Raw genomic sequence first — 27,708 nt, forward strand, 5'->3', positions numbered from 1 at the left:
AAGTAATGTCATGGAAGTAAGCACAAATCAGTTAACATGCTTGTTGACATGCTACTATGGAGGTGCTTCTTGTGAACGTTCAATTGTTTGGATCTTGCATGTACCGTTTAAGTGAAACTTAATTCACCATTGATATATTCAACTTGCCAAAAGAAGTTGCAATAAGCTGGCAGAGTATTGCAAAATCTTTAAATTATATTTGGTATTTTTTAATTTGAAGTAATCACAGTATTAGTCAAACATGCTTTCGGCGTCAAACATTTTGTCGCTTTCTTTTACCTGTTAAGGCTATTACTGACACTGTTATAACATTGAGGGATGTTATAACGGTGTTTTCATAGCAGTTGAAACATAGTGAACACAAACATTTTGTGATAAAGTCATTTGAAATATCTAACAACAATTTTAAGTTAACATCGAAGTAAGCCTTCCATGCTAATCGGTTTGCAGTTTACAGCTATCTTTTGCAAATATTGTAAAGTCCGTAATAGGACAGAAATTTTAACAGTTAGGTTCGTCTGCAAACACTGGTTTTACGAAATACATGAACTTGAACAGTTTGTAACGACATTATTCGACTGTTGTTCTTACAGCTATTCTTACAAGGCAACCGAGTGCAAATTAAAACTGCGGTATGTGTTTGTTATGTTGTTTGATTGTTTGTTTTGTCGTACCGATAACTTGTTGTTCAGTATTTTTCAGATGCAATAGACGAGAAGATGAAAGAATTGGAAGTCAGGAAGGCTGTAAGTGTTGCTATCATTCGCCAGATTTAACAATTTTGTTGCTTGTGTCTCTTTTAGAACGACCTAGCCTTGGCCTTACCATGGTGAATTAACGTTTCTTAAGGTAAGTGTAACCAATTCATTTTACTCCTTTGATACGTCGATCGGTGTTTGCAGACGAACAATTGTAGATTTTGATCATGCCAAAAGTATAAATATCTTGAGGGAAATCACATCAAAACACAATAACACAAAAATTTGCACATAAATGAGTGTTTTCAATATTCTAACTAAATTAGAGAGTTCCCTCGCTTTCTAATTTAGGAAAGAAATTAATGTATTCCGAAATAAACTTCTGCCACCTATTTTGGAACACTTTTGCACATAAATTTACAATGCGTACACTTGATAATCTTTACATTTTTTTTTGTAATAATAAAATCTTTCTTAAGTTGAGTGAGGCCTTCATGAGAATAAGAACCACAAATTTGCAACATTCTTTAATTATATATCTTCTTAATATTGGTTGATTGTTGCAGTCTTGGGTGGTGGTATTAAATTTCATAGGAAAGGTTGTTTGATGCAGTACTGATTTTCATTATAGTCAGTTATTTTCGTTATTAGCGTTGTCACTCTGTGTATTGTATATCAATAACAATCACCTAATCTATTTATAATAATCTATATTATTATCCACTATGCAAGCAATGTCAATTTTGATTGGTCAACTACATGCGAATAATTCTCGATGTCTGTTGGTATGACGTCATATGTACAGATAATAGTTCTACACTTATGGACGCCATTAATAAAAGCTAGTTTTGGAAAAAATCAAACAACAACGATGGCTGCCATAGTTTCTAAAAACGATGTAAGAGCTTTTAAGCAAAACGGATGCGGACAACACTGATAAAGTAGTGAAGCTGGCTTTAAACATGTTTACAACATATTTAAATGAGACGAACTTGAATAAAACCGTTACGGCAATAACATTGAGTTCGGTCTGAATAATTTTTGATATCATGCTCAATCTCGTCCGCTATCCTCTTGTGCGCACTAGTATCTATTTTTATCATTAACTACTTATTGCAAAACGTAAACAAAGGTCATGTATCATCCAGTGAATGAATAAACTAGCTGGCTTGTAAATTTGTTGCGACTGAAAAATCAACAATACAGCTGATACAAACGAATTTGCCGAACGTGTTTCTGACAGGACGCTACCAGCTTTCAAAACAATTTGGATAACTGTTTACATTTTGAATAGTTGCGTGTAGATACGTATCACACGTTCAAAAAGCAAGACGTAAATTAAAATTAGTTATTGACACATTTAGTAGTTAATTAGTTTTTTCTTGTTTATCCTGACACTGTGAAACAGAAGTAAAAATCCAATTTCGACTTAGATCATTTAAACATGCTTGCATTTGTTCCTTTCTCTTCTACATGCAGCACACAAGATGACATTTCACATCTAAAACACTGGATTTTAGTGCTATCACAAAATTATGGTTGTTTATTCTGTAATCTACTCAAACTAGCGATTTGAAGCTGTTTACCCTTTTTAGACGCATATAAATATTAATGACGTATTATTAACAAGTACTTCGAACTCAGGAAGTGCCAATTCCCTATCAACGATTGTTGATGTTAGGATCCTTGCTTGCTAAAGGATGAATAACTCTCACCATGTTAAACCTGTCCCACTGAATTATTCCGCTGCATTCATTCAATTTTCTATAAACAGTGTTGGTATCTTTAATAACTTCCTTTTACTTTATGCTCACGTCAAAGATCCTTACAAGATTCTGAACCGTTGTCACTTTATCGTCAACATCGGTGTCGTAGATTTTCTTGGATCGTTGCTGTTGTTTCTTTATATAACTCTTGTACTTGGACGTGTTTTCAACCCAGCAGACAATAAATTGTTGAGTCTAATTTCAAATGAAGTTGTATCGCTCTCTCTAACTGCGTCATTGTTGTCGTTTTTCAGCTTGGCAAATGAACGATTTTTATCCGTCGTCCATCCGCTATGGCACAAAGTTCTCGAACAAGGTGTGTAGGTACCGGCTTGCTGGAATGTGGCTGTTCGTTTTCACTTTTGAATCTGTGTAGTATGTGAAAGAGGACATTGAGTTTCGGATTGCTCGAGTTGGGCTTTATTTCATAGGGCTCTTCACCACCAACATGCTCTATCTTGCTGCTTATATATCAATAGTGAAACAACGTAAGGCCGCTAAGAAAAGCAGGGAATCAAGTCACACCAACCAAAGAGCAATACAGTTTCGCCTGAAAAATGAAAAATGTTTTTTGTCAACGGTAGCGATAGTTTGTGTTAATTTACCGTTCTTTTCTCCCCAGTTTTTGCCTTGTATGTTCTCATTTCTCTGGAGAAAGCAAAGCAAACGTTTATTGGCATTGACATTATAATAGTGAGCTACGGTCCTTAGGTGATTGTTATGGGGTCTTTGAATTTTGCTATCAATGTACCGATGTACGTTTGGCGTCTGCCTAAATACAGGAAAGCTTTTAAGAAACTTTGTTGCTGGAACTACACATAGGTTCACCTAGGAAATTACTTCATGATTTTGATGTGGAAATTCTAGTTACATTTGACGATACGTAGAATGATGTGTATTGCATAGAAGTGTGTTTTTAGCAACAGCACTCTCTCCCACTAAGACAATTCTCTTCAATTGCATACGATGCTTATACATACATGCATGAAATTCAAAGTGATTCACTAGAGTAGACAAGTTGAATACCACAAAAAATGCTTAAAATAGGTACTACTTAGTACTTATCCAGTATATGTTTCAGTAGAAAATTATAACTCGTTCCCATTACAAAGTCAATTAATGTTACGCCTTCCTATTCGTATTATACTTCGATAGTATAGTTATTATATAGCGTCTTCATATCTGTCCAAGCTAGCGTCTTCATGTCTGTCCAAGTTAATGCAAATAAACCGTGTAAGACAAAGTTTTGACCAAACCACACTCCTTAGAATCATGTCTGCCATAGTTTTCAGCAAAATGTTTTATTGCTCGACCGTGTGGTCGAATACCACCAACAAAAATATAACAAAACTTCAACTGTTGCAGAACTTTGCCTGTAAAATCATTTCTGGCACCAGGAAATATGACCATGTTTCGCCACTCTTGCGCCAATTAAACTGGAAGCCTGTTCAACAGTGTCTAGACAATCGGAACTTAGTCTTGACATACAAGTGCGTAAAAAACCTTGCCCACGAATATCTCTGCAAAAAGTTCCATAAGAGTCCTCACGATCGGGCCACCCGTAATGGAGACCTATTTCAAATTCCGAGGTTCAAAACATCAACGGGCCAACGCACACTTTCATATAGGGCAGTCAAATTGTGGAACATTTTAGACAAAGATGTGAAAGATTCCAAGTCCCTTGATTCTTTTAAGAAAGCTTTAAAAGATCTTTTGTAGTTCCATCTCGAAATGTCACTTTTATCTTTAAAAATCCTTTTAATAATAATCCTTTTTCATACATTTATAAGACAAATATGTATATGTGTTTAATTTTGTAAATAGTTACTGAAAAGCCCTATAGGGAGTACCTATTGTTTGTCATTAAAGTCATGATTAAAGACATGATTATATTTAATATAATTAATAAGTACTTTGTACCACAAAGTAATGTAATTTAGTCGTTGCGTAATGCCTAAACTCCGTTATTATTGTTATAGCTACGCTGCTATTCACTACTGAAACAAAAATAAGTTGTAGTAGTATATTATGTATAGACCACGAAATATGAAATTTGCCACAAACTATATCATAAAGCCTTACAATTATAGTAAATTGTTCAAATTTTTAGTCCTCCTATTTTTCCTCAGCTTCGTTTCAGCAGATAACATTGACCTCGGTCCGAATAATCCTTGATATTATACTCAACCTCTTCCAACATTGGCCCGGCTATCCTCTTCTACGCAATGTGTTCTTCTTTTCATCATTAATTGGTTATTGCAAAACGTAAGAGAACGTCATGTATTATACAGTAAGTGAAAAAGCTAACTGCCTTGTAAATTTGTTGAGATTGAAGAATCAACAATACAACTGTTACAAATGAATATGGCAAACGTTTCTCTGACAGGACGACACCAGCTTTCAAAACAATTTTGATAACTGTGTGACATTTTGAATAGTTGCGTGTAGATACGTTCAAAGAACAAGACGTAAATTATAACTAGTTGTTCACATATTTTTCAATTTGTTTGTTTTTTTTCTTGTTTAACCTGACACAGAGGTAAAAATCAAATTTCTACTTAGATTTTTGAACATGCTTGCATTAGTTCATTTCTTTTCTACATGCAACACACAATATGACATCCCACATTTAAAACACTGGATGTGGATTTTTGTATCAACAAACGAGCAATGCAGATTCGCCTGAAAAATGAAAAAGGTTTTTTGTCAACGGTAGCGATAGTTTGTGCTATTTTTACCGTCATTCCCCCCGCCCCCTATTTTTCTATGCCTTTCTCGTTTATCTGAAGAAATTGCAGATAACATCAAGCAGTTTCGCTCATTACCTCAGTGCAACATGTGACTAGTCTCTTATAGAGTTCACGTAATGAGTAGCTCTTATTTAATATTAATACTTTATTGACAGCTCTGCGAACAAACGAGAGTTATATCTCATATATATCAATGATCAACCTCTTTCTCAACATTGGCCCGGCTTCCTCTTGTACGCACTATGTATCTATTTTTTATCATTAATTCTTTATTGCAAAACGTAAGAAAAGGTCATGTATAATACAGTAGTTGAAAAAGCTAACTAGCTGTCTTGTAAATTTGTTGAGATTGAAAAATCAACAATACAGCTGTTACAGTTGAATATGGCGAACGTGTTTCTGACAGGACGCCACCAGCTATCAAAACAATTTTGATAACTGTGTGACATTTTGAATAGTTGCGTGTGCATACGTTCAAAGAGCAAGACGTAAATTATAATTAGTTGTTCACACATTTTTCAATTTGTTTGTTTTTTTTCTTGTTTAACCTGACACAGAGGTAAAAATCCAATTTCTACTTAGATTTTTGAACATGCTTGCATTAGTTCATTTCTTTTCTACATGCAACACACAATATGACATCCCACATTTAAAACACTGGATGTGGATTTTAGTGTTATCACAAAATTATGATTGTTCATTCAGTAATTTCTTCAAACTAGCGGTTGCTAAAAGCCACTTTAGCCTTATTTAGACACATATATGTATAATTGATATTTAATTGTTAACAAGTAGTCCGAACTCACAAATTGTTAATTCTCTATCAACGATTGCTGTTGTTAGGCTTCTTGCTTACTAAAGGATGAATAACTCTCACCATGTCAAACCTTTCGTAGTGAATTTTCCTCCTGTATTCATTCAATTTTCTATAAACATTGTTGGTATCTTTAATAACTTCCTGTTACTTTATGCTCACGCCAAAGATCCTTACAAGATCCTAAAACGTTGTCACTTCATTATCAACATCGGTGTCGTGGATTTTCTTGGATCATTGCTCTTGCTTCTTAATACAACTCTTGTGCTTGAACGTGTTTTCAACCCAGGAGACACTGAGTTGTTAAGTCGCATTTCATCTGGAGTCATATCGCTTTTTATAACTTCGTCGATGTTGACATTTTTTAGCTTGGCAATTGAACGATTTTTATCCGTCGTCTATCCGCTATGGCACAATGTTCACGTTTCGAACAAAGTCTGTAGGTACTGGCTTACTGGAATGTGGCTGTTCGTTTTCACTTCTGAGTTACTGCGCCTATTAAAGGATAGTATAGAATTTCAATTTCTTCAACTGGGGCTTTATTTCGTGGGGTACTGCACCACCAACATGCTATATTATGCAACATATATATCAATTGTGAAACAACGCAAGGCCCTTGAGAAAAGTAGCGAGTCAAGTCGTATCAACAAACGAGCAATGCAGATTCGCCTGAGAAATGAAAAAAGTTTTTTGTTAACGGTAGCGATAGTTTGTGTTACTTTTACTGTGCTTATTTCCCCGTATTTTGCTATGCTTTTCTCATTTATCTGAAGAAAGTACAGATAACATCAAGCAGTTTCGATCAATGGTCATTAGTTGTATTGTCTTTGAACTTCGCCATTAATGTACCGATATACATTTGGCGTCTACCTAAATATAGAAAAACTTTTAAGAAACTTTATTGCCGTGTCTAGACATAGGTTTGTTAAGAAATTACTTTAAGATTTTGTTGTGGAAACTCCAGTCATATTTAACTAGAGTTTTTACTTTTTACCACATTGTAATTTAGCACAGCTGCAGTTGTTACGTGACGTGTACACTCCATCGATATTGTTATAGACATAATACATGCTATTTTCCACAGAAGCATTGCAGAGGAAAAAATATATAATTACTTGTAACAATATATTATATATATGTAAACCACGAAGTAAGCAGCTTACTGAAAAATGTAGCTGTCATAAAACATTGAATTGATTGAACAAATAAAGTACGTCCCTCAATTTTTTTGTTCAGTAATGTTTTTATCGAACATATTAACATATATGGGTTTTATGTCTTCTTGCAGGCACCCCACCACTTAAACGTTATGGTTTAATTTAATAAAATGGCACGTAAGTTAATGCAAGTGGTCTATACGAAAGTAACGCGTTATAGTTACACTTTTAAAATAATTTGAACTAGTTTCAACTACCTCAGTGCAACATGTGACTAGTTCTTATAGAGTTCACGTAAAGAGTAACACTTATTAAATATTAATACTTTATTGACAGCTCTGCGAACAAGCGAGAGTTATATCTCATATATATCAATGATCAACCTCTTCCTCAACATTGGCCCGGCTATCCTCTTGTACGCACTATGTATCTATTTTTTATCATTAGTTCGTTATTGCAAAACGTAAGAAAACGTCGTGTATTATACAGTAATTGAAAAAGCTAGCTACCTGCCTTGTAGATTTGTTGAGATTGAAAAATCAACAATACAGCTGTTACAAATGAATATGGCGATCGTGTTTCTGACAGGACGCCACCAGCCTTCAAAACAATTTTGATAACTGTGTGACATTTTGAATAGTTGCGTGTGCATACGTTCAAAGAGCAAGACGTAAATTATAATTAGTTGTTCACACATTTGTGAATTTATTTGTTTTTTTTTCTTGTTTAACCTGACACAGAGGTAAAAATTCAATTTCCACTAAGATTTTTGAACATGCTTGCATTAGTTCATTTCTTGTCTACATGCAACACACAATATGACATCCCACATTTAAAACACTGGATGTGGATTTTAGTGTTATCACAAAATTATGTTTGTTCATTCAGTAATTTCTTCAAACTAGCGGTTGCTAAAAGCCACTTTAACCTTATTTAGACACATATATGTATAATTGATATTTAATTATTAACAAGTACTCCGAACTCACAAAGTGTTAATTCTCTATCAACGATTGCTGTTGTTAGGCTTCTTGCTTACTAAAGGATGAATAACTCTCACCTTGTTAAACATTTTGTAGCGAATTTTTCTATTGCATTCATTAATTTTCGGTAGCGATAGTTTGTGCTTTTGTTACCGTCATTTTTTCCCTCTATTTTGCTATGCTTTTCTCGTTTATCTGAAGAAAGTACAGATAACATCAAGCAGTTTTGCTCATTGGTCAGCAGTTGTAACTTCTTTGAACTTCGCCAGAACCTCATAACGACAAGCATCACCTGAAAGCTTGTTCAAAACCTCATAACGACAAGCATCACCTAAAAGCTTGTTGAAAACCTCATAACGACAAGCATCACCTGAAAGCTTGTTGAAAACCTCATAACAACAAGCATCACCTAAAAGCTTGTTGAAAACCTCATAACGACAAGCATCACCTGAAAGCTTGTTCAAAACCTCATAACCACAAGCATCACCTGAAAGCTTGTTCAAAACCTCATAACAACAAGCAACTTTTACGAAAAGCATGTATTTTGTGACGTGATGAGAATATTAATCTTACTAATTTTTTCCTGTTTTTTGTTACGAAGAATTCTCCTCGAGTCTGGTATTAAGTGTTGTGTATATCTGTATGGCCGAAGGAAAGGTATGTTTTACTTTTATAAACAAAAACGTGCACTAGCTGAACGAATGCATTTACGAGAGACAGTAATAGACTAAAGAGCCCGTTTCAGCAAAATTTTTATTTGCAATATTTAATTTAGATATCAGTGAAAAAAGTTTTTTAGTTTAATCAAATCGTCGCACATATATGGCTGTTTAAAGTCGGCAAAAATGCTCCTTTTAATGGACCTTGTCCGTAGTTCGAAAAGTCTGTTCATCACTTTTGTGACTTCATGCAAGGGACTCCACAATAGAAGATATATATTCCCACTACCTTTGATGACGTCAGAATTTGGCTAGACCCAGGTCAAGGACAGGGTCAATTGAAAGGACACATGAAACTGCCATAACAAGAACATGATTTGATGAAATTAAAAAAAATTTTTACTTGCAACACTAAAACAAGGTGTGGCCAGAGATTTGCTAGGCGGAAAGCGAATTTTCAATATGAACATAATAGCCCAACATAAGAAATTTCTTCTGTGAAGAAATAAACACAAAGCACGCTCGGAAAATAAATCCTTTTATTTTTCTTTACTTTATTTTATTATTGAGATGGCTTTTTTAGAAGTCTTATGTTGAACTATTATGTTCATATTGAAAATTCGCTTTCCGCCTGACAAATCTCTGGCCACACCTTGTTTTAGTGTTGCAAGTAAAAATTTTGGCTGATCGATGCACTGATACTGACACTCGTTTACATGCCTAATGTCCATATTCCAAAAGTTCATGTACACTCACAATGACTCAGTGTGGCTTCAAAGTCACCTCATAATTATTCGAAGACGGCATGTTCACTTCACTGATCGCTTGATTTGAGATATTTTAGTGAAAATCTTGCCATCGGTGGAGAAAAGACTTTGCTATTGATCAGAGAAAGCGTGATTTTTATGTCACACCCTGTGAGTGTGAGGGAGATTTCAAAATGCGGGCATAAGTTTACGTAGTTGCAAGTTTTCGCCTCTAAATATTAGGGCGATTTAGAAAATGTCTCTTTGTGGCATTAAAATTTAATCATACAAAGATTGTTGAACTTGTGATCTCATTTTATCGATATAGGACAATGAATGGTACACACACAGACATCGATTTCAGGTTTGATTCTTGCTCCTTGCATGCGTCCTCTCTTATCGAGATGGTTAACTTTTCTCGTGAACATTAAGAACACTGTCAACAGAAGCGCCTTGTTTGAAGTTGTGTTTTCAATTTATGTTTAAATTTGAAAATTTTTTTAATTTAAATTAAGTTTGAAAATTTATTAATTTAAAAGGGCGTATAAAACTTTCTTACGAGTCATAAAAAGCATTTTCATGAAAATGAAAACAATAAACTCTCCGCGAACCCCCTAGTCGTCGAAAATTAAATTATATATAGTAATATAGTCTGTTAGGATGCTTTCACATATATGGCAAGCGTCACTTTCAGTTACACAGCGCCCTTTCATTGGTTCGGAAACAATTTTGACTGTCCATTGCTTTCTTTAATGTGTCATCGGACGCTTGATTTTACAAATAGATGTAAAAAAATTCGTATAACAAACAGTAAAAGTTTTGTAAAACACAAACAAGTCATGCGAAACAAAAAACCACGCACGAATGTGAATCGGAGGCAAAACTGTCGGAAAGTGTGTTTCATTATCCAGACGACACAATTTCTGACGATTTTTTTTGTAATGGCGAAAACTGCTAACGAGGAAGATAAAAGAAAGAAAGTTTAATTTCAGGGCAAATAATGACTTTTAATAAACGTTTTATTAATCTCGCTTGAGTTTACTATTGCGTGTGTCTCCATATGAATATAGGACAGCCGCCTCAATGATCAATCTTCCGCGGTTCTTGTTAATTACTCATAATGAAATGTAGTACTTGTCGAAACTTTTGAATTAAAATCTTACGGAGTGTTTATTGTTTTGTCTTTTATGAAGTGTACATATTGACGTAGGTTTTTTTATTAAATTAGTTCTCGCATTTTGCCAAAATAACTTCTCACTCATGTTGGCAAAAGTTAAAGAAGAAGAATATGCGATTTTAATAAACTGTCATTAAAAAATCATGAATATTGCAAAAGCAACTTTCGAAATAAATTAATTCATGTTTTATATATGTTGTTGAAACATATAAATAGCACTTCTAATAACTATATAGATTATTGCTATTTAAATATTGAAAACTTCTCCGAGCTCACGAAAGCTTCATTCTGTATCAACGATCACTGATGTTACGATCCTTGTTATCTAAAGAGATGAATAACAGTGATCACGTTGAACAATCACTGAATTTTTATGCTGCATTCCTTCAATTTCCTATAAACATTTTTGGTATCCTTAATAACTTCCTGTTACTTTATGCTCACGCCAAAGATCCTTACAAGATCCTAAAACGTTGTCACTTCATCATCAACGTCGGTGTCGTGGATTTTATTGGATCGTTGCTGTTGTTTCTTTATACAACTCTAGTGCTTGGACGTGTTTTCAACCCTAAAGATCGTCAGTTGATAAGTCGTATCTTAAATACAGTTGTATTACTCTTTATTGCTGCGTCGCTGATGTCATTTTTAAGCTTGGCAATTGAACGATTTTTATCCGTCGTTTATCCGCTATGGCACAAAGTTCACGTCTCAAACAAAGTCTGTAGGTACTGGCTTGCTGGAATGTGGCTGTTCGTTTTCACTTCTGAGTTATTGCAGCTCTTAATAGAGAGTATCGAATTTGAACTTTTTCGAGTTGGTTTTTTTTTCATTGAGTACTGCACCACCAACATGCTATATTTTGCGACATATATATCAATCGTGAAACAACGCAAGGCCCTCGAGAAAAGCAGCGAATCAAGTCATATCAACAAACGAGCAATACAGATTCGCCTGAGAAATGAAAAAAGTTTTTTGTCAACGGTAGCGATAGTTTGTGTTATTTTTACAGTGCTAGTTTCTCCAACGATTGCTTCCCTTGTTCTCATTTTTCTGAAGAAGAATAGATTAAGCGACGTTGCCAAAAAAATCACGCGCTACGTTCCTTGGGTATTTGTTATGGCGTCTCTGAACTTCGCCATTAATGTACCGATATACGTTTGGCGTCTACCTAAATATAGAAAAACTTTTAAGAAACTTTATTGCCGTAATTAGACACAGGTTTCCTGAGATGATTACTAAGTTTTGCCGTAGAAGTTATATTTAAAGATACGTAATATGATGACTCTGAAGTTTGTATACGTACGAGAATTAAACTACCGACATATGTGTTGTATTTGGTCAAACAGGAGCATCCTTTATGATTCCACCTTTCCAATCATGCGCTTTTCCTTAGTTTGTCGTCAAAACGATGTCTTTCGTTTTCACGGGTTTAGAAAGTAGTTTTATAAAAACGTAAAGCTGTGGCGGATTCAAGGTTAGGCAAAATAAATTATAAATGCTGCTGATTTCTAAATTTGCAGAACATAACATTACCTATCGTTAGGTTGTTGTAATATTATGCTCATAACGCTGGCTCTGCTAGAGGGGTGTAGCCTAGATTGGATGTATCATTTAACGTATGATTCGTTTTTTCATATTCTCAACTGCTGACTCATACCGTTGTACAAAACTTAACAGCAACTATAGCCCATTCTAACTTCAATTAAAGCTTCCACAAATAATCATAGGAGGGGGAGGGGTAGTGCAGATCTCACGGTTGTGCTGGTTTTCTCTGACATCAAGGAAACGTCCGACAAATATCGTGGGACTACTTAAAAGACTACTTCAAGCATAAACGCATAAAAAATGTTCACGGCCAAGCAACAACCCCCCCTCCCCACCCCGAAATAAAAGTGTGGTTTAGCCCTGTAAAATGCGTTGATGGTGATTTTGCTAGGACAACAAAAGAGTTTTTCATTGACCAAAAAGCTATTATGTCTCGCATGCACATCCGACGGAATACTTTATCTCTTAAGATACTTAGTGATGATCTTCCTAGAGGGTTTCATCATTCATCCCTGTCCGCACACTCACAATTTTTACAAATGCTCAGAATCTGTTATTCCGTGATAAAGTACCTCTAAACTCAGGAATAGAGATATTGCGGGCTGTTCTGTCGTAGTGTTTGAAAAGATTGAATTATCGAATGATCGTTTCAAATTTGATGGATTTTTTCGACCCAGCAAAAAGTTTCCAACGAAAAATGCGAGAGCTTGTAGTTTACGATGGTAATCTGGCGCTTAATGTTGTGCTTGACAAAAAGCTTTAAAGTACTACACTGGCACTTTGACTCGTAAGCGACTGCGCTTTTTCTATGAAAACGCAGTTTTTTTACAATGTAACTTCTAATCCGATAAGAAGTTGTAATTGGACGTTCTTCCTGAGAGCACACTAAGCAGTGGATCGTTTTAACAAGAGAAATGTCAACATGATTTTATGAAAGGAGCTCTGAGCAATTTTAGCTGTACTCGAAAATTGCATTGCTCGAGCCAGACAGGTGTAATATGGTAAGTGAAACAAGTCCATTCTCGTTACAGTGGCTTTTCGAAACTGGCTCAACTAGAATCCAAAAAAGAACTCATTCAGTTTCCAAGTCAGCAAAAAGGAATTATCTTTATACGAACAGTGGCCAAGATGGAACCCAGAGTCAAAGTTCGACATCGAATAGTCCGTTGTTAATATTACACCATTCTGTATCGCTCTAGCTTGTTATCCGGGCCAGCTCGCCTTCATATAATCAGGTCCTAACTTCTTTTAAAAATGTAATTTTCAAAAAAAATCAGCATTGCATAGCAATTATTAGTATTGTATATGAATATTGATTAATATTGGCCAATTCAATTAACGTTCTATTCACTCCCACGAGAGTCGCTGCACATTACTTATATGAACGTGTTTTCAAATTGGGTTAACGACACAACGTCTCTCGCTCTTTAGATTCATCATTTTTGTTGTGTATTGTTTTCCATTGCATTTCGAACCAATCATATTCTCTGATCATGTAGGTGGATAATGATTAAATATTTTTGAACAACTTGTCTGCATTCTTTTTTTTGCTTGACATTTGTCGAGTGAGGATGCCTAGCTTTAGAAGTCAAGATTTTCGCTGTGTCGACGAAAAGTTTGAGGAAGCTCTTTGTAGTGACGTTAGAGCAAATAATACGGGCTCAATGTATTAAGAAAAGAAAGGCTTCAGATGAAATTCTTTCACGATTTTCACATTGGTTAAAGAGAAGAGAAGTCTGCGTCAATCTCAAAAGAAGGTGAATAATGATAATTGATAGATCATTCGAAAGATATTAGTGTCGTGTCTGAGCATGAATTCGAGGCGGTAATATACCTAAATTACGATTATGAAGATGTCCTGGTAAGGTTTACGTTGTAGTCAAATGGAAGAATTTAAATTGTTTGAATGAAAGTAAGTATTTGTAAAGTATTAAAATTATAAAGCTTAAGGGCTGATTACATGACCCCGGGTAGCCGGGATTCAGCCAAGCGTTAAATGATTTTGGCGAGTGGAAACGTTTCAATACTTATCATCAGATAAATCTTTTCGAGTAATTTTACAATATTCTGATTTAATAACTACGCAAAACATTTAAAATTAAAACAACCAATTTGGCCTAATTTGAGAATTACAACAGGAATGACTTGCAACATTTAACAAACAGTTCTAGTTTTTAACTTTGAAGTTTTTGCCTCCTATTAATCCCTCGAAATCATTTCACGCCTCACTGTATCGCGGTTAACCGGGATCGTGTAAACATCCCTAATGGTGTATGGTTGAAAATTGGGATCGTCAATTCCCTAATTCCACTAATAAATAAACACAAGCGAGGAATCTTAAGTTTTTTATTCTCGTGAGACTTGTGAAGACAAAAAAACAGAATTTTCTTTTGTTCATTATTTAGTTTGCGCTTAGTTTTGCTTATTCTTGTGCTTATGTTAAAGCTAAACTTCCTTGCTTCATTTCAGTATTGTCTTCGTTCAGTGCTTTATCGTCATTTTGTTGGTAAATTATTTTAATTTGCGAATTTAAGTATTTCAATGCATGAGTGTTGGCAAGTCGGGTCAGGCAAAGGACAACACGTCCTCATGTAACTTTGGCTTTGCATGAGCAGCGCCTAAAGACATAAAAATCATACTTATGGCAGGGCGTCCAAGCTTTCAAACACAACCATTTGTTCAGAAATTCATTTTTAAACGAAATAATTCAAAAAGTGAAAACCAATATGATGAACGGTTGAGAATCGCCGAAGATAAAGAGGAAAGATGGCAGCAAAGTGAGTGATTTCACTACAACTCTTAATAAAACAGATAAACAAAACAAAAGCTATGATGTTTGACATATATATACCAAAATGTTTCATTAAAATGCCATATTAAAGTAGAAAGAAAATCTGTTAATGCTTTAATAACGGACATATTTCGTCATTAAAACGATGATATCTCTATTCTTCTATATTTCTAGACAGTAAAGTCTTCGTACAAAGGAAGAGAAATGGATTATCATTCGACGCAAAACATCCTTCCCAGGCACCCTCGATACCAATTCTTGGGTTGCAAGCTACGTCATAGCAGCCATGTTGGGTGATTTTACAAAGCATTTACTTACTTATAATACAAATTTCATCCAACATGGCGAGCATTCCATTGTTCTCTTACTACCAGGGGGATGGTTGCAACCCACCAATTCTTTTGGACTGACCAGACAACTACACCTCAAGCTCTATGGAATAATCTTTCATTTTATATTTCAAAGTCTATTCGTATATTCTGCTTTCAATGTCAGCAATAATTGGGAAATTTGGGATTAAAGGAATGTGTTGCCAGCATGATAACAGAGTGGCACTTCTATACCATTGATTAATGTCATGGAAGTAAGCACAAATCAGTTAACATGCTTGTTGACATGCTAATATGGAGGTGCTTCTTGTGAACGTCAATTGTTCGGATCTTGCATGTAACGTTTAAGTGAAACTTAATTTACAATTGATTTATTCAACTTGAAAAAAGAAGTTGCAATAAGCTGGCAGAGTATTGCAAAATCTTTAAATTATATTTGGTATAATTCAATTTGAAGTGATCACAGTATTAGTCAGACAAGCTATCGGCGTCAAACATTTTGTCGCTTTCTTTTACCTGTTAAGGCTATAACTAACACTGATATAACATTGAGGGATGTTATAACGGTGTTTTCATAGCAGTTGAAACATAGTGAACACAAACATTTTGTGATAAAATCATTTGAAATATCTAACAACAATTTTAAGTTAAAATCGAAGTAAGCCTTCCATGCTAATCGGTTTGCAGTTTACAGCTGTCTTCTGCAAATCATTGTAAAGTCCGTAATAGGACAAAAATTTTAATAGTTCGGTTCGTCTGCAAACACTGGTTTTACGAAATACATGAACTTCAACAGTTTGTAACGACATTATTCGGCTGTTGTTTTTACAGCTATTCTTACAAGGCAACCGAGTGCAAATTGAAACTGCGGTATGTGTTTGTTTGTTATGCTGTTTGATTGTTTGTTTTGTCGTACCGCTAACTTGTTGTTCAGTATTTTTCAGATGCAATAGACGAGAAGATGAAAGAATTGGAAGTCAGGAAGGCGGTAAGTGTTGCTATCATTCGCCAGATTTAACAATTTTGTTGCTTGTGTCTCTTTTAGAACGACCTAGCCTTGGCCTTACCATGGTGAATTAATGCTTCTTAAAGTAAGTGTAACCAATTCATTTTACTCCTTTGATACTTCGATCGGTGTTTGCAGACGAACAATTGTAGATTTTGATCATGCCAAAAGTATAAATATCTTGAGGGAAATCACATCAAAACACACTAACACAAAAATTTGCACATAATTGAGTGTTTTCAATATTCTAACTAAATTAGAGAGTTCCCTCGCTTTCTAATTTAGGAAAGAAATTAATGTATTCCAAAATAGACTTCTGCCACCTATTTTGGAACACTTTTGCACATAAATTTACAATGCGTACACTTGATAATCTTTACATTTTTTTTGTAATAATAAAATCTCTCTTAAGTTGAGTGAGGCCTTCATGAGAGTAAGAACCACAAATTTGCAACATTCTTTAATTATATATCTTCTTAATATTAGTTGATTGTTGCAGTCTTGGGTGGTGGTATTAAATTTCATAGGAAAGGTTGTTTGATGCAGTACTGATTTTCATTATAGTCAGTTATTTTCGTTATGATTAGCGTTGTCACTCTGTGTATTGTATATCAATAACCATCACCTAATCTATTTATAATAATCTATATTATTATCCACTATGCAAGCAATATCGCTTTTGATTGGTCAGCTACATGCGATTAATTCTCGATGTCTGTTGGTATGACGTCATATGTACAAATAATAGTTCTACAATAATGGACGCCATTAATAAAAGCTAGTTTTGGAAAAAATCAAACAACAACGATGGCTGCTATAGTTTCTAAAACGATGTAAGAGCTTTTAAGAAAAACGGATGCGGACACCACTGATAAAATAGTGAAGCTGGCTTTAAACATGCTTGCAACATATTTTAACGAGACGAACTCGAATAAAACCGCTACGGCAATAACATTGAGCTCGGTCTGAATAATTTTTGATATCATGCTCAATCTCGTCCGCTTTCCTCTTGTGCATCTATTTTATCATTAACTACTTATTGCAAAATGTAAACAAAGGTCATGTATTATCCAGTGAATGAATAATCTAGCTGGCTTGTAAATTTGTTGCGACTGAAAAATCAGCAATACAGCTGATACAAACCAATGTGCCGAACGTGTTTCTGACAGGACGCTACCAGCTTTCAAAACAATTTGGATAACTGTTTACATTTTGAATAGTTGCGTGTAGATACGTATCACACGTTCAAAAAGCAAGACGTAAATTAAAATTAGTTATTGACACATTTAGTAGTTAATTAGTTTTTTCTTGTTTATCCTGACACTGTGAAACAGAGGTAAAAATCCAATTTCGACTTAGATCATTTGAACATGCTTGCACTTGTTGCTTTCTCTTCTACATGCAGCACACAAGATGACATTTCACATCTAAAACACTGGATTTTAGTTCTATCACAAAATTATGGTTGTTTATTCGGTAATTTATTCAAACTAGCGAGTTGAAGCTGTTTACCCTTTTTAGACGCATATAAATATTAATGACATATTATTAACAAGTACTTCGAACTCAGGAAGTGCCAATTCCCTATCAAAGATTGTTGATATTAGGATCCTTGTCGTAGATTTTCTTGCATCGCTGCTGTTGTTTCTTTACACAACTCTTGTACTTGGACGTGTTTTCAACCCAGTAGACAGAGTTGTTGAGTCTAATTTCAAATGAAGTTGTATCGCTCTCTTTAACTGCGTCGCAGTTGTCATTTTTCAGCTTGGCACTTGAACGATTTTTCAAACAAAGTCTGTAGGTACTGGCTTACTGGAATGTGGATGTTCCTTTTCACTTTTGAATTTGTGCAGTACGTTAAAGAGGACATTGAGTTTCGGATTGCTCGAGTTGGGCTTTATTTCTTAGGGTTCTTCACCACCAACATGCTCTATCTTGCTGCATATATATCAATAGTGAAACAACGTAAGGCCCTTAACAAAAGCAACGAATCAAGTCACACCAACCAAAGAGCAATACAGTTTCGCCTGAAAAATGAAAAATGTTTTTTGTCATCGGTAGCGATAGTTTGTGTTATTTTTACTGTTTTTTTTCACCAGTTTTTGCCTTGTATGTTCTCATTTCGCTGAAGAAAGCAAAGCAATCGTTTAGTGGCATTAACATTATAATAGTGCGCTACGGTCCTTGGGTGTTTGTTATGGGGTCTTTGAATTTTGCCATCAATATACCGATGTACGTTTGGCGTCTACCTAAATACAGGAAAGCTTTTAAGAAGCTTTATTGCTGCAACTATACATAGGTTCACCGAGGAAATTACTTCAGGTTTTTATATGGAAATTCTAGTTACATTTGACGATACGTAATATGATGTGTATTGCATAGAAGTGTGTTTTTAGCAACAGCACCCTCGCCCACTAAGGCAATTCTCTTCAATTGCATACGATGCTTCTATATACATTCATGAAATTCAAAGTGATTCACTAGAGTAGACAAATTGAATACTACAAAAAAATATTTAAAATAGTTACTTCTTATCCAATAAATATTACAGTAGAAAATTGTAACTCGTTCCAATACAAAGTCAATTTATAAAATGTTACCCCTTCCTATTCGTATTACACTTCGATAGTATAGTTATTATATTTAATATAATTAATAAATACTTTGTACCGCAAAGTAATATAATTAATTTGTTGCGTAATGCCTAAACTCAGTTATTATTGTTATAGCTACGCTGCTATTCACTGCTGAAGCAAAAATAAGTTGTAATAGTATATTATGTATAGACCACGAAATATGCACTTCTCCACAAATCTATATCATAAAGCCTTACAATTATAGTAAATTGTTCAAATTTTTTGTCCTATTTTTCTTCAGCTTCGTTTCAGCAGATAAAATTGACCTCGGTCTGAATAATCCTTGATGTTATGTTCAACGTCTTGAAACATTGGCCCGGCTGTCCTCTTTTACGCCCGGCGTATCTATTTTTTGCATTAATTCGTTATTGCCAAACGTAAGAAAACATCATGTATTATACAGTAAGTGAAAAAGCTAACTGCCTTGTGAATTTGTTGAGATTGAAGAATCAACAATGCAGCTGTTACAAATGAAAATGGCGAACGTCTTTCTGACAGGACGACACCAGCCTTCAAAACAATTTTGATAACTGTGTGACATTTTGAATAGTTTCGTGTACATACTTTCAAAGAACAAGACGTAAATTATAATTAGTTGTTCACACATTTATCAATTTGTTTGTTTTTTCTTGTTTGACCTGGCACAGAGGTAAAAATCCAATTTCCACTTAGATTTTTGAACATGCTTGCATTAGTTCATTTCTTGTCTACATGCAACACACAATATGACATCTCCCATTTAAAACACTGGATGTGGATTTTAGTGTTATCACAAACTTATGTCGTTCATTCAGTAATTTCTTCAAACAAGCGGGCTGCTAAAAGCCACTTTAGCCTTATTTAGACACATATACGTATAATTTATATTTACCATAATTTCTAATTAGCAGCAATTTTAAAAAACACTTGAGAAAAACGACAATTTTTTTGAGAGCAAACATGTTTCGACATTATCAGAATGCCATCTTCAGTGCAGAATGATTAGTGATAAGTAATATGATACATAATATGATATGAGTAAATTAATTACAATGAGTATTAAGTATTAATAACTATAACGTAAGTTCTAAAAATAAGTATTAAGAATTTATAACAAAAGTATTATTATAAAGTAAATATAGTGTTGTAGTGGTGAACTTGGATATTTAAATCGGGATTAGTTTTATTAATGTGTAGAGCTTCCTTGATTTTGAGTGAGAAAGTGGATTGATCAGTGTCGATGATTTTAAAACAGGAAGGTGAGAATTTGTTTTACATGAAGGAGAGCTTGAAGATGTTTGTAGATAGTGGAGTTTTTGTCTGTGTGAGTATGTTCCTTTATCCTGGTAGATAATGGCGAGAAGTTTCACCAATATAACAGGGAATTACATCCCGCACATGAAAATTGATAAACTACCATAGATTTGGAAAGTTCGGGAAGTGGGTCTTTAAACGAAAATAAAGATTTTATTTTGAAAGATGTGAAAATAAGTTTAACGTCAATGTCAGTGCAGTAGCGTTTAATGATTTGTGTGAGTTTGCGTTGTGTGTGTCGTGAGTAATCACCTATGTAAGGTAGTTTGAAATAACGTTTATTGTCAGGTTGTTGTATATCGTTAGTGTTAGTTGTGGAGTTAGATGATTCAGTGCTTTTCTTGTTGTCCAAATAGTGTTGTATAGTGTTGTTGATGAAATGAAAAGAATTACGTTGGAGTGAATATTAGTTTCTTTAAATCACGTTGAAAGCCGATGTCTGTGTTGTTGAGTTTCCGTGCTCTGTCGGTCAGTGTTCGTATCAGCCCAATTTGTAATTTAATGGTGTGAAACTAAAAAGTTAGTCAGTAGTCCTGTATATGTTGGTTTGTGGTACGTAGAGGTCATACAGTTTTCATGTGATTTAGTTAGTAAGATGTCAAGAAAGGGTAACTGATTGTCTTGTTCGGTTTCGTATGTAAAGCTTATGCTTTGATGTTGTTTGTTGATGTATTCGTAAAAGAGTAATGCTTCGTCTTTGTTATGAAAAATACAAAAAATGTCGTCAACGTATCTGCGGTAAAATAAAGGTTTGTTGTTGCTGTAGTTATTTAACCAGTTTCGTTCGTGAAAACCCATGAAAATGTTGGCTAGAATGGGTGCAAGGGTGAGCCCATACTTACCCCGTCAATTTGGTCGTAGTACTTACCGTTAAATAAAAAATGAGTCTCGGCCGTAGTGATGTTAAACAATAGTTTTAGTTCTGTTCTGCTCATTTTGAATGTAGGGTTGTTGGTAAAAATTAAATCAATAGCAATGTCTATGGTTTCGGTCAGTGGTATGTTGGTAAAAGGCTTTCAACGTCAAAGAAATAAAGAATTTGTCATGTGGAGCGTTAGTGTTAAAAGATAAAAAATCATCGATAAAACTAAAAGAATCTTTAGCAGAATGGTCATTAGGTATTAGAGGTTGGAGTAAAGAGCTGAGGTATTTGGCTAATTTGTAGTTATACGAATTGATTGAAGAATTTATAGGTCTGATAGGAGGTATGTCATTGATATCGTTTAATTTATGAAGTTTAGGTAAACCATATAATCGAGCTGGCTGTGAACCTCTAGGGTACATTTCTTGAAATGATTTTTCGTCTATAGAGTACATTTCTACAACCTCTAGGGTACATTTCTTGAATTTATGAAGTTTAGGTAAACCATATAATCGAGCTGGCTGTGAACCTCTAGGGTACATTTCTTGAAATGATTTTTCGTTCCTTGTCGGATTTTCGAAATTATGAAAAGCTTACAACTAAGAAACGCAAGGCTGAACTTGATGTCGCCTTCCTTAAAGATTGCAATTCACTTGGAGTTTTTCCAAAGTTCCTGTGTTTTCCACTGCCTAATGTTGACAATCGAGATACATACCACATTCGAAAGCGTTTACTACGAACTGCGATAACGAAGAGATCTAAAGAACTACGGACACTGGATAGGGACCTGACGAACAAAACAGAAGAAATCAAAAGCTTTCTTAACCCAATTGACTGGCATATCTTGAATAAAGCCCTCAAAAAGAATGTCGACAAACAACTAAACAAAATATTTTCGACACACCGTAAGAAACTAAATAATTTGACCAAAAACAAGGCTATACCATTCACTCATAAAGACACTGTCACCAACCTATCATCTGTAAAGCTAAGTGAAGATGAACTTAACGCTTTAAAAAACGGTCTCAACTTCAGCATCAAACCTCCAAAAATCCACTCCTCCGACATTCTCGCAACATTCGAACGAATCCACTATTCATTAAGAAATAAACTTATCAAACAGGAGGACTATTCAATACTAAAAACGGAACTTGGTCACTTGGCACACACGTACGTAACTTCCTACCATCCAACTCCTAAAGACCTGAAGAAACATAAAATTCTAAGGAACATTCGTAATAATGACAAAATCATTGTTCTTAAACCTGACAAAGGCAATGGTGTAGTCATTATGGATCGTCAGGTATACATTAACTCTTGCCTCACTATAATTAACAATTTATCTAAGTTCAAACCACTCGATCATGATCCTACAATTTCCCGTGAAGCAAAGTTACAACGACTGCTACGTAACTTAAAGAAAAAAAACTCTATAGACGAAAAATCATTTCAAGAAATGTACCCTAGAGGTTCACAGCCAGCTCGATTATATGGTTTACCTAAACTTCATAAATTAAACGATATCAATGACATACCTCCTATCAGACCTATAAATTCTTCAATCAATTCGTATAACTACAAATTAGCCAAATACCTCAGCTCTTTACTCCAACCTCTAATACCTAATGACCATTCTGCTAAAGATTCTTTTAGTTTTATCGATGATTTTTTATCTTTTAACACTAACGCTCCACATGACAAATTCTTTATTTCTTTTGACGTTGAAAGCCTTTTTACCAACATACCACTGACCGAAACCATAGACATTGCTATTGATTTAATTTTTACCAACAACCCTACATTCAAAATGAGCAGAACAGAACTAAAACTATTGTTTAACATCACTACGGCCGAGACTCATTTTTTATTTAACGGTAAGTACTACGACCAAATTGACGGGGTAAGTATGGGCTCACCCTTGGCACCCATTCTAGCCAACATTTTCATGGGTTTTCACGAACGAAACTGGTTAAATAACTACAGCAACAACAAACCTTTATTTTACCGCAGATACGTTGACGACATTTTTTGTATTTTTCATAACAAAGACGAAGCATTACTCTTTTACGAATACATCAACAAACAACATCAAAGCATAAGCTTTACATACGAAACCGAACAAGACAATCAGTTACCCTTTCTTGACATCTTACTAACTAAATCACATGAAAACTGTATGACCTCTACGTACCACAAACCAACATATACAGGACTACTGACTAACTTTTTTAGTTTCACACCATTAAATTACAAAATTGGGCTGATACGAACACTGACCGACAGAGCACGGAAACTCAACAACACAGACATCGGCTTTCAACGTGATTTAAAGAAACTAATATTCACTCTCCAACGTAATTCTTTTCCTTTTCATTTCATCAACAACACTATACAACACTATTTGGACAACAAGAAAAGCACTGAATCATCTAACTCCACAACTAACACTAACGATATACAACAACCTGACAATAAACGTTATTTCAAACTACCTTACATAGGTGATTACTCACGACACACACAACGCAAACTCACACAAATCATTAAACGCTACTGCACTGACATTGACGTTAAACTTATTTTCACATCTTTCAAAATAAAATCTTTATTTTCGTTTAAAGACCCACTTCCCGAACTTTCCAAATCTATGGTAGTTTATCAATTTTCATGTGCGGGATGTAATTCCCGTTATATTGGTGAAACTTCTCGCCAATTATCTACCAGGATAAAGGAACATACTCACACACACTCCACTATCTACAAACATCTTCAAGCCTCTCCTTCATGTAAAAACAAATTCTCACCTTCCTGTTTTAAAATCATCGACACTGATCAATCCACTTTCTCACTCAAAATCAAGGAAGCTCTACACATTAATAAAACTAATCCCGATTTAAATATCCAAGTTCACCACTACAACACTATATTTACTTTATAATAATACTTTTGTTATAAATTCTTAATACTTATTTTTAGAACTTACGTTATAGTTATTAATACTTAATACTCATTGTAATTAATTTACTCATATCATATTATGTATCATATTACTTATCACTAATCATTCTGCACTGAAGATGGCATTCTGATAATGTCGAAACATGTTTGCTCTCAAAAAAATTGTCGTTTTTCTCAATTTATATTTAATTATTAACAAGTAATCCGAAGTCACAAAGTGTTAATTCTCTATCAACGATTGCTGTTGTTAGGATTCTTGCTAACTAAAGGATGAATAACTCTCACTATGTTAAACCTTTTGTAGTGAATTTTCCTATTGCATTTATTCAATTTTCTATAAACTGTTTTGGTATCTTTAATAACTTCCTGTTACTTTATGCTCACGCAAAGATCCTTACAAGATCCTAAAACGTTCTCACTTCATCATCAACGTCGGTGTTGTGGATTTTATCGGATCGTTGCTGTTGCTTCTTTATACCACTCTTCTGCTTGGACGTGTTTTCAGCCCTGAAGATCATCAGTTGATAAGTCGTATCTCAAATAGAGTTGTAGCACTCTTTTTCGCTGCGTTGCTGTTGACATTTTTTAGCTTTGCAATTGAACGATTTTTATCCATCGTCTATCCGCTATGGCAAAAAGTTCACGTCTCAAACAAAGTCTGTAGGTACTGGCTTACTGGAATGTGGCTATTCGCTTTAACTACTGAGTTATTGCGGCTCATAAAGGAGAGTATCGAATTTGTATTTCTTCAACTGGGACTTTATTTCGTGGGGTACTGCACCACCAACATGCTATATTATGCAACATATATATCAATTGTGAAACAACGCAAGGCCCTTGAGAAAAGCAGCGAGTCAAGTCATATCAACAAACGAGCAATGCAGATTCCCTGAAAAATAAAAAAAGTTTTTTGTCAACTGTAGCGATAGTTTGTGCTATTTTTACCGTCATTTTTCCCTCTATTTTGCTATGCTTTTCTCGTTTATCTGAAGAATGTACAGATAACATCAAGCAGTTTTGCTCATTGGTCAGCAGTTGTAACGTCTTTGAACTTCGCCAGAACCTCATAACGACAAGCATCATCTGAAAGCTTGTTCAAAAGCTCATAACGACAAGCATCACCTGAAAGCTTGTTCAAAATCTTATAACGACAAGCATCACCTGAAAGCTTGTTCAAAACCTCATAAAGACAAGCATCACCTGAAAGCTTGTTCAAAAGCTCATAACAACAAGCATCACCTGAAAGCTTGTTGAAAACCTCATAACCACAAGCATCACCTGAAAGCTTGTTCAAAACTACATAACGACAAGCAACTTTTACGAAAAGCATGCATTTTGTAACGTGACCAGAATATTAATCTTACTAATTTTTTCCCGTTTTTTGTTACGAAGAATTCTCCTCGAGTCTTGTATTAAGTGTTGTATATTTCTGTATGGCCGAAGGAAAGGTATGTTTTACTTTTATAAGCAAAAACGTGCACTAACTGAACGAATGCATTTACGTGAGGCAGTAATAGATTAAAGAGCCCGTTTCAACAAAATTTTTATTTGCAATATTTAATTTAGATATCAGTGAAAAAAGTTTTTTAATTTAATCAAATCGTTCCGCATTTATTGCTGTTTAAAGTTGGCAAAAATGCTCCTTTTAATGGACCTTGTCCGTCATTCGAAAAGTCAGTGCGTCACTTTTCTGACGTTATGCAAGGGACTCCACAATACAAGATATATATTCCCACTACCGTTGATGACGTCAGAATTTGGCTAGACCCAGGTCAAGGACAGGGTCAATTGAAAAGCCACATGAAACTGCCATAACAAGAACATGGTTTGATGAAATTAAAAAAATTTTTACTTGCAACACTAAAACAAGGTGTGGCCAGAGATTTGCCAGGCGGAAAGCGAATTTTCAATATGAACATAATAGCCCAACATAAGAAATTTCTTATGTGAAGAAATAAACACAAAGCACGCTCGGAAAATAAAACCTTTTATTTTTCTTTACTTTATTTTATTATTGTGATGGCTTTTTTAGAAGTCTTATGTTGGGCTGTTATGTTCATATTGAAAATTCCCTTTCCGCCTGACAAATCTCTGGCCACACCTTGTTTTAGTGTTGCAAGTAAAAATTTTGGCTGATCGATGCACTGATACTGACACTGTTTACATGCCTAATGCCCATATTCCAAAAGTTCATGTACACTCACAATGACTCAGTGTGGCTTCAAAGTCACCTCATAATTATTCGAAGACGGCATGTTCACTTCACTGATCGCTTGATTTGAGATATTTTATTGAAAATCTTGCCATCGGTGGAGAAAATAACTTTGCTATTGATCAGAGAAAGGGTGATTTTAATGTCCTACCCTGTGAGTGTGAGGGAGATTTCAAAATGCGGGTATAAGTTTACGTAGTTGCAAGTTTTCGCCTCTAAATATAAGGGCGACTTAGAAAATGTCTCTTTGTGGCATTAAGATTTAATCATACAAAGATTGTTGAACTTGTCATCTCATTTTATCGATATAGGACAATGAATGGTACACACACAGACATCGATTTCAGGTTTGATTCTTGCTTCTTGCATGCGTCCTCTCTTATTGAGATGGTTAACTTTTCTCCTGAACATTAAGAACACTGTCAAGAGAAGCGCCTTGTTTGAAATTGTGTTTTCAATTTAAGTTTAAATTGAAGTTTGAAAATTTATTAATTTAAAGGGGCGTATAAAACTTTCTTACGAGTCATAAAAAGCATTTTCATAAAAATGAAAACAATAAACTCTCCGCGAACCCCCCTAGTCGTCGAAAACTAAATTATTTATAGTTATATAGTCTGTTAGGATGCTTTAACATATATGGCAAGCGTCACTTTCAGTTACACATCGCCCTTTCATTGGTTCGGATACAGTGTTTTGACTGTCCATTGCTTTCTTTAATGTGTCATCGGACGCTTGATTTTACAAATAAATGTAAAAATAATTCGTAAAGCAAACAATAAAAGTTTTGTAAAACACAAACAAGCCATGCGAAACAAAAAACCACGCACGAATGTGAATCGGAGGCAAAACTGTCGGAAAGTGTGTTTCATTATCCACACTACACAATTTCTGACGATTTATTTTGTAATGGCGAAAACTGCTGACGATGAAGATAAAAGAAAGAAAGTTTAATTTCAGGGCAAATAATGACTTTTAATAAACGTTTTATTAATCTCGCTTGAGTTTACTATTGCGTGTGTCTCCATATGAATATAGGACAGCCGCCTCAATGATCAATCTTCCGCGGTTTTGTTAATTACTCATAATGACATGTAGTACTTGTCGAAACTTTTGAATTAAAATCTTACGGAGTGTTTATTGTTTTGTCTTTTATGAAGTGTGCATATCGACGTGGGGTTATTTTTATTAAATTAGTTCTCGCATTTTGTTAAAATATCTTCTCACTCATGTTGGCAAAAGTTAAAGAAGAAGAATTTGCGATTTTAATAAACTGTCATTAAAAAATCATGAATATTGCAAAAGCAACTTTCGAAATAAATTAATTCA

At 34.7% G+C, this 27,708-nt stretch overlaps 1 protein-coding gene and 1 long non-coding RNA gene across 3 annotated transcripts; both read left to right on the forward strand.

Annotated features, from left to right (window-relative positions):
* Positions 1 to 411: 411 nt before the first annotated feature.
* LOC124441943 lies at positions 412 to 16,372 on the forward strand. Of its 2 annotated transcripts, XR_006947043.1 has the most exons (3): positions 596 to 632; positions 693 to 849; positions 16,247 to 16,372. It is a non-coding gene; the product is annotated as an uncharacterized LOC124441943 (long non-coding RNA). The 2 variants fall into 2 exon arrangements; XR_006947042.1 differs by having other exon boundaries at positions 412 to 849.
* Positions 16,373 to 21,762: 5,390 nt separating this feature from the next.
* On the forward strand, positions 21,763 to 24,869 carry LOC124441666. The gene is made up of 3 exons (XM_046992132.1): positions 21,763 to 22,515; positions 22,561 to 22,681; positions 24,760 to 24,869. The coding sequence occupies exons 1-3, from the start codon at positions 21,763 to 21,765 to the stop codon at positions 24,867 to 24,869; spliced, it is 984 nt and encodes a 327-aa protein (XP_046848088.1).
* The last annotated feature ends 2,839 nt before the right edge of the window (positions 24,870 to 27,708 follow it).

Source organism: Xenia sp. Carnegie-2017, unplaced genomic scaffold, assembly GCF_021976095.1.
Source record: "Xenia sp. Carnegie-2017 unplaced genomic scaffold, XeniaSp_v1 HiC_scaffold_20, whole genome shotgun sequence".
Classification (NCBI taxonomy): Eukaryota; Metazoa; Cnidaria; class Anthozoa; order Malacalcyonacea; family Xeniidae; genus Xenia; species Xenia sp. Carnegie-2017.

Coding starts and splice junctions, on each gene's coding strand:
- LOC124441666 (XM_046992132.1), top strand. CDS start 21,763: ATGATTTTTCGTTCCTTGTCGGATTTTCGAAATTATGAAAAGCTTACA. Junction 22,516..22,560: donor TAGTCATTATGGATCGTCAG/GTATACATTAAC, acceptor AATTTATCTAAG/TTCAAACCACTCGATCATGA. Junction 22,682..24,759: donor TCAAGAAATGTACCCTAGAG/GTTCACAGCCAG, acceptor GACATTTTTTAG/CTTTGCAATTGAACGATTTT.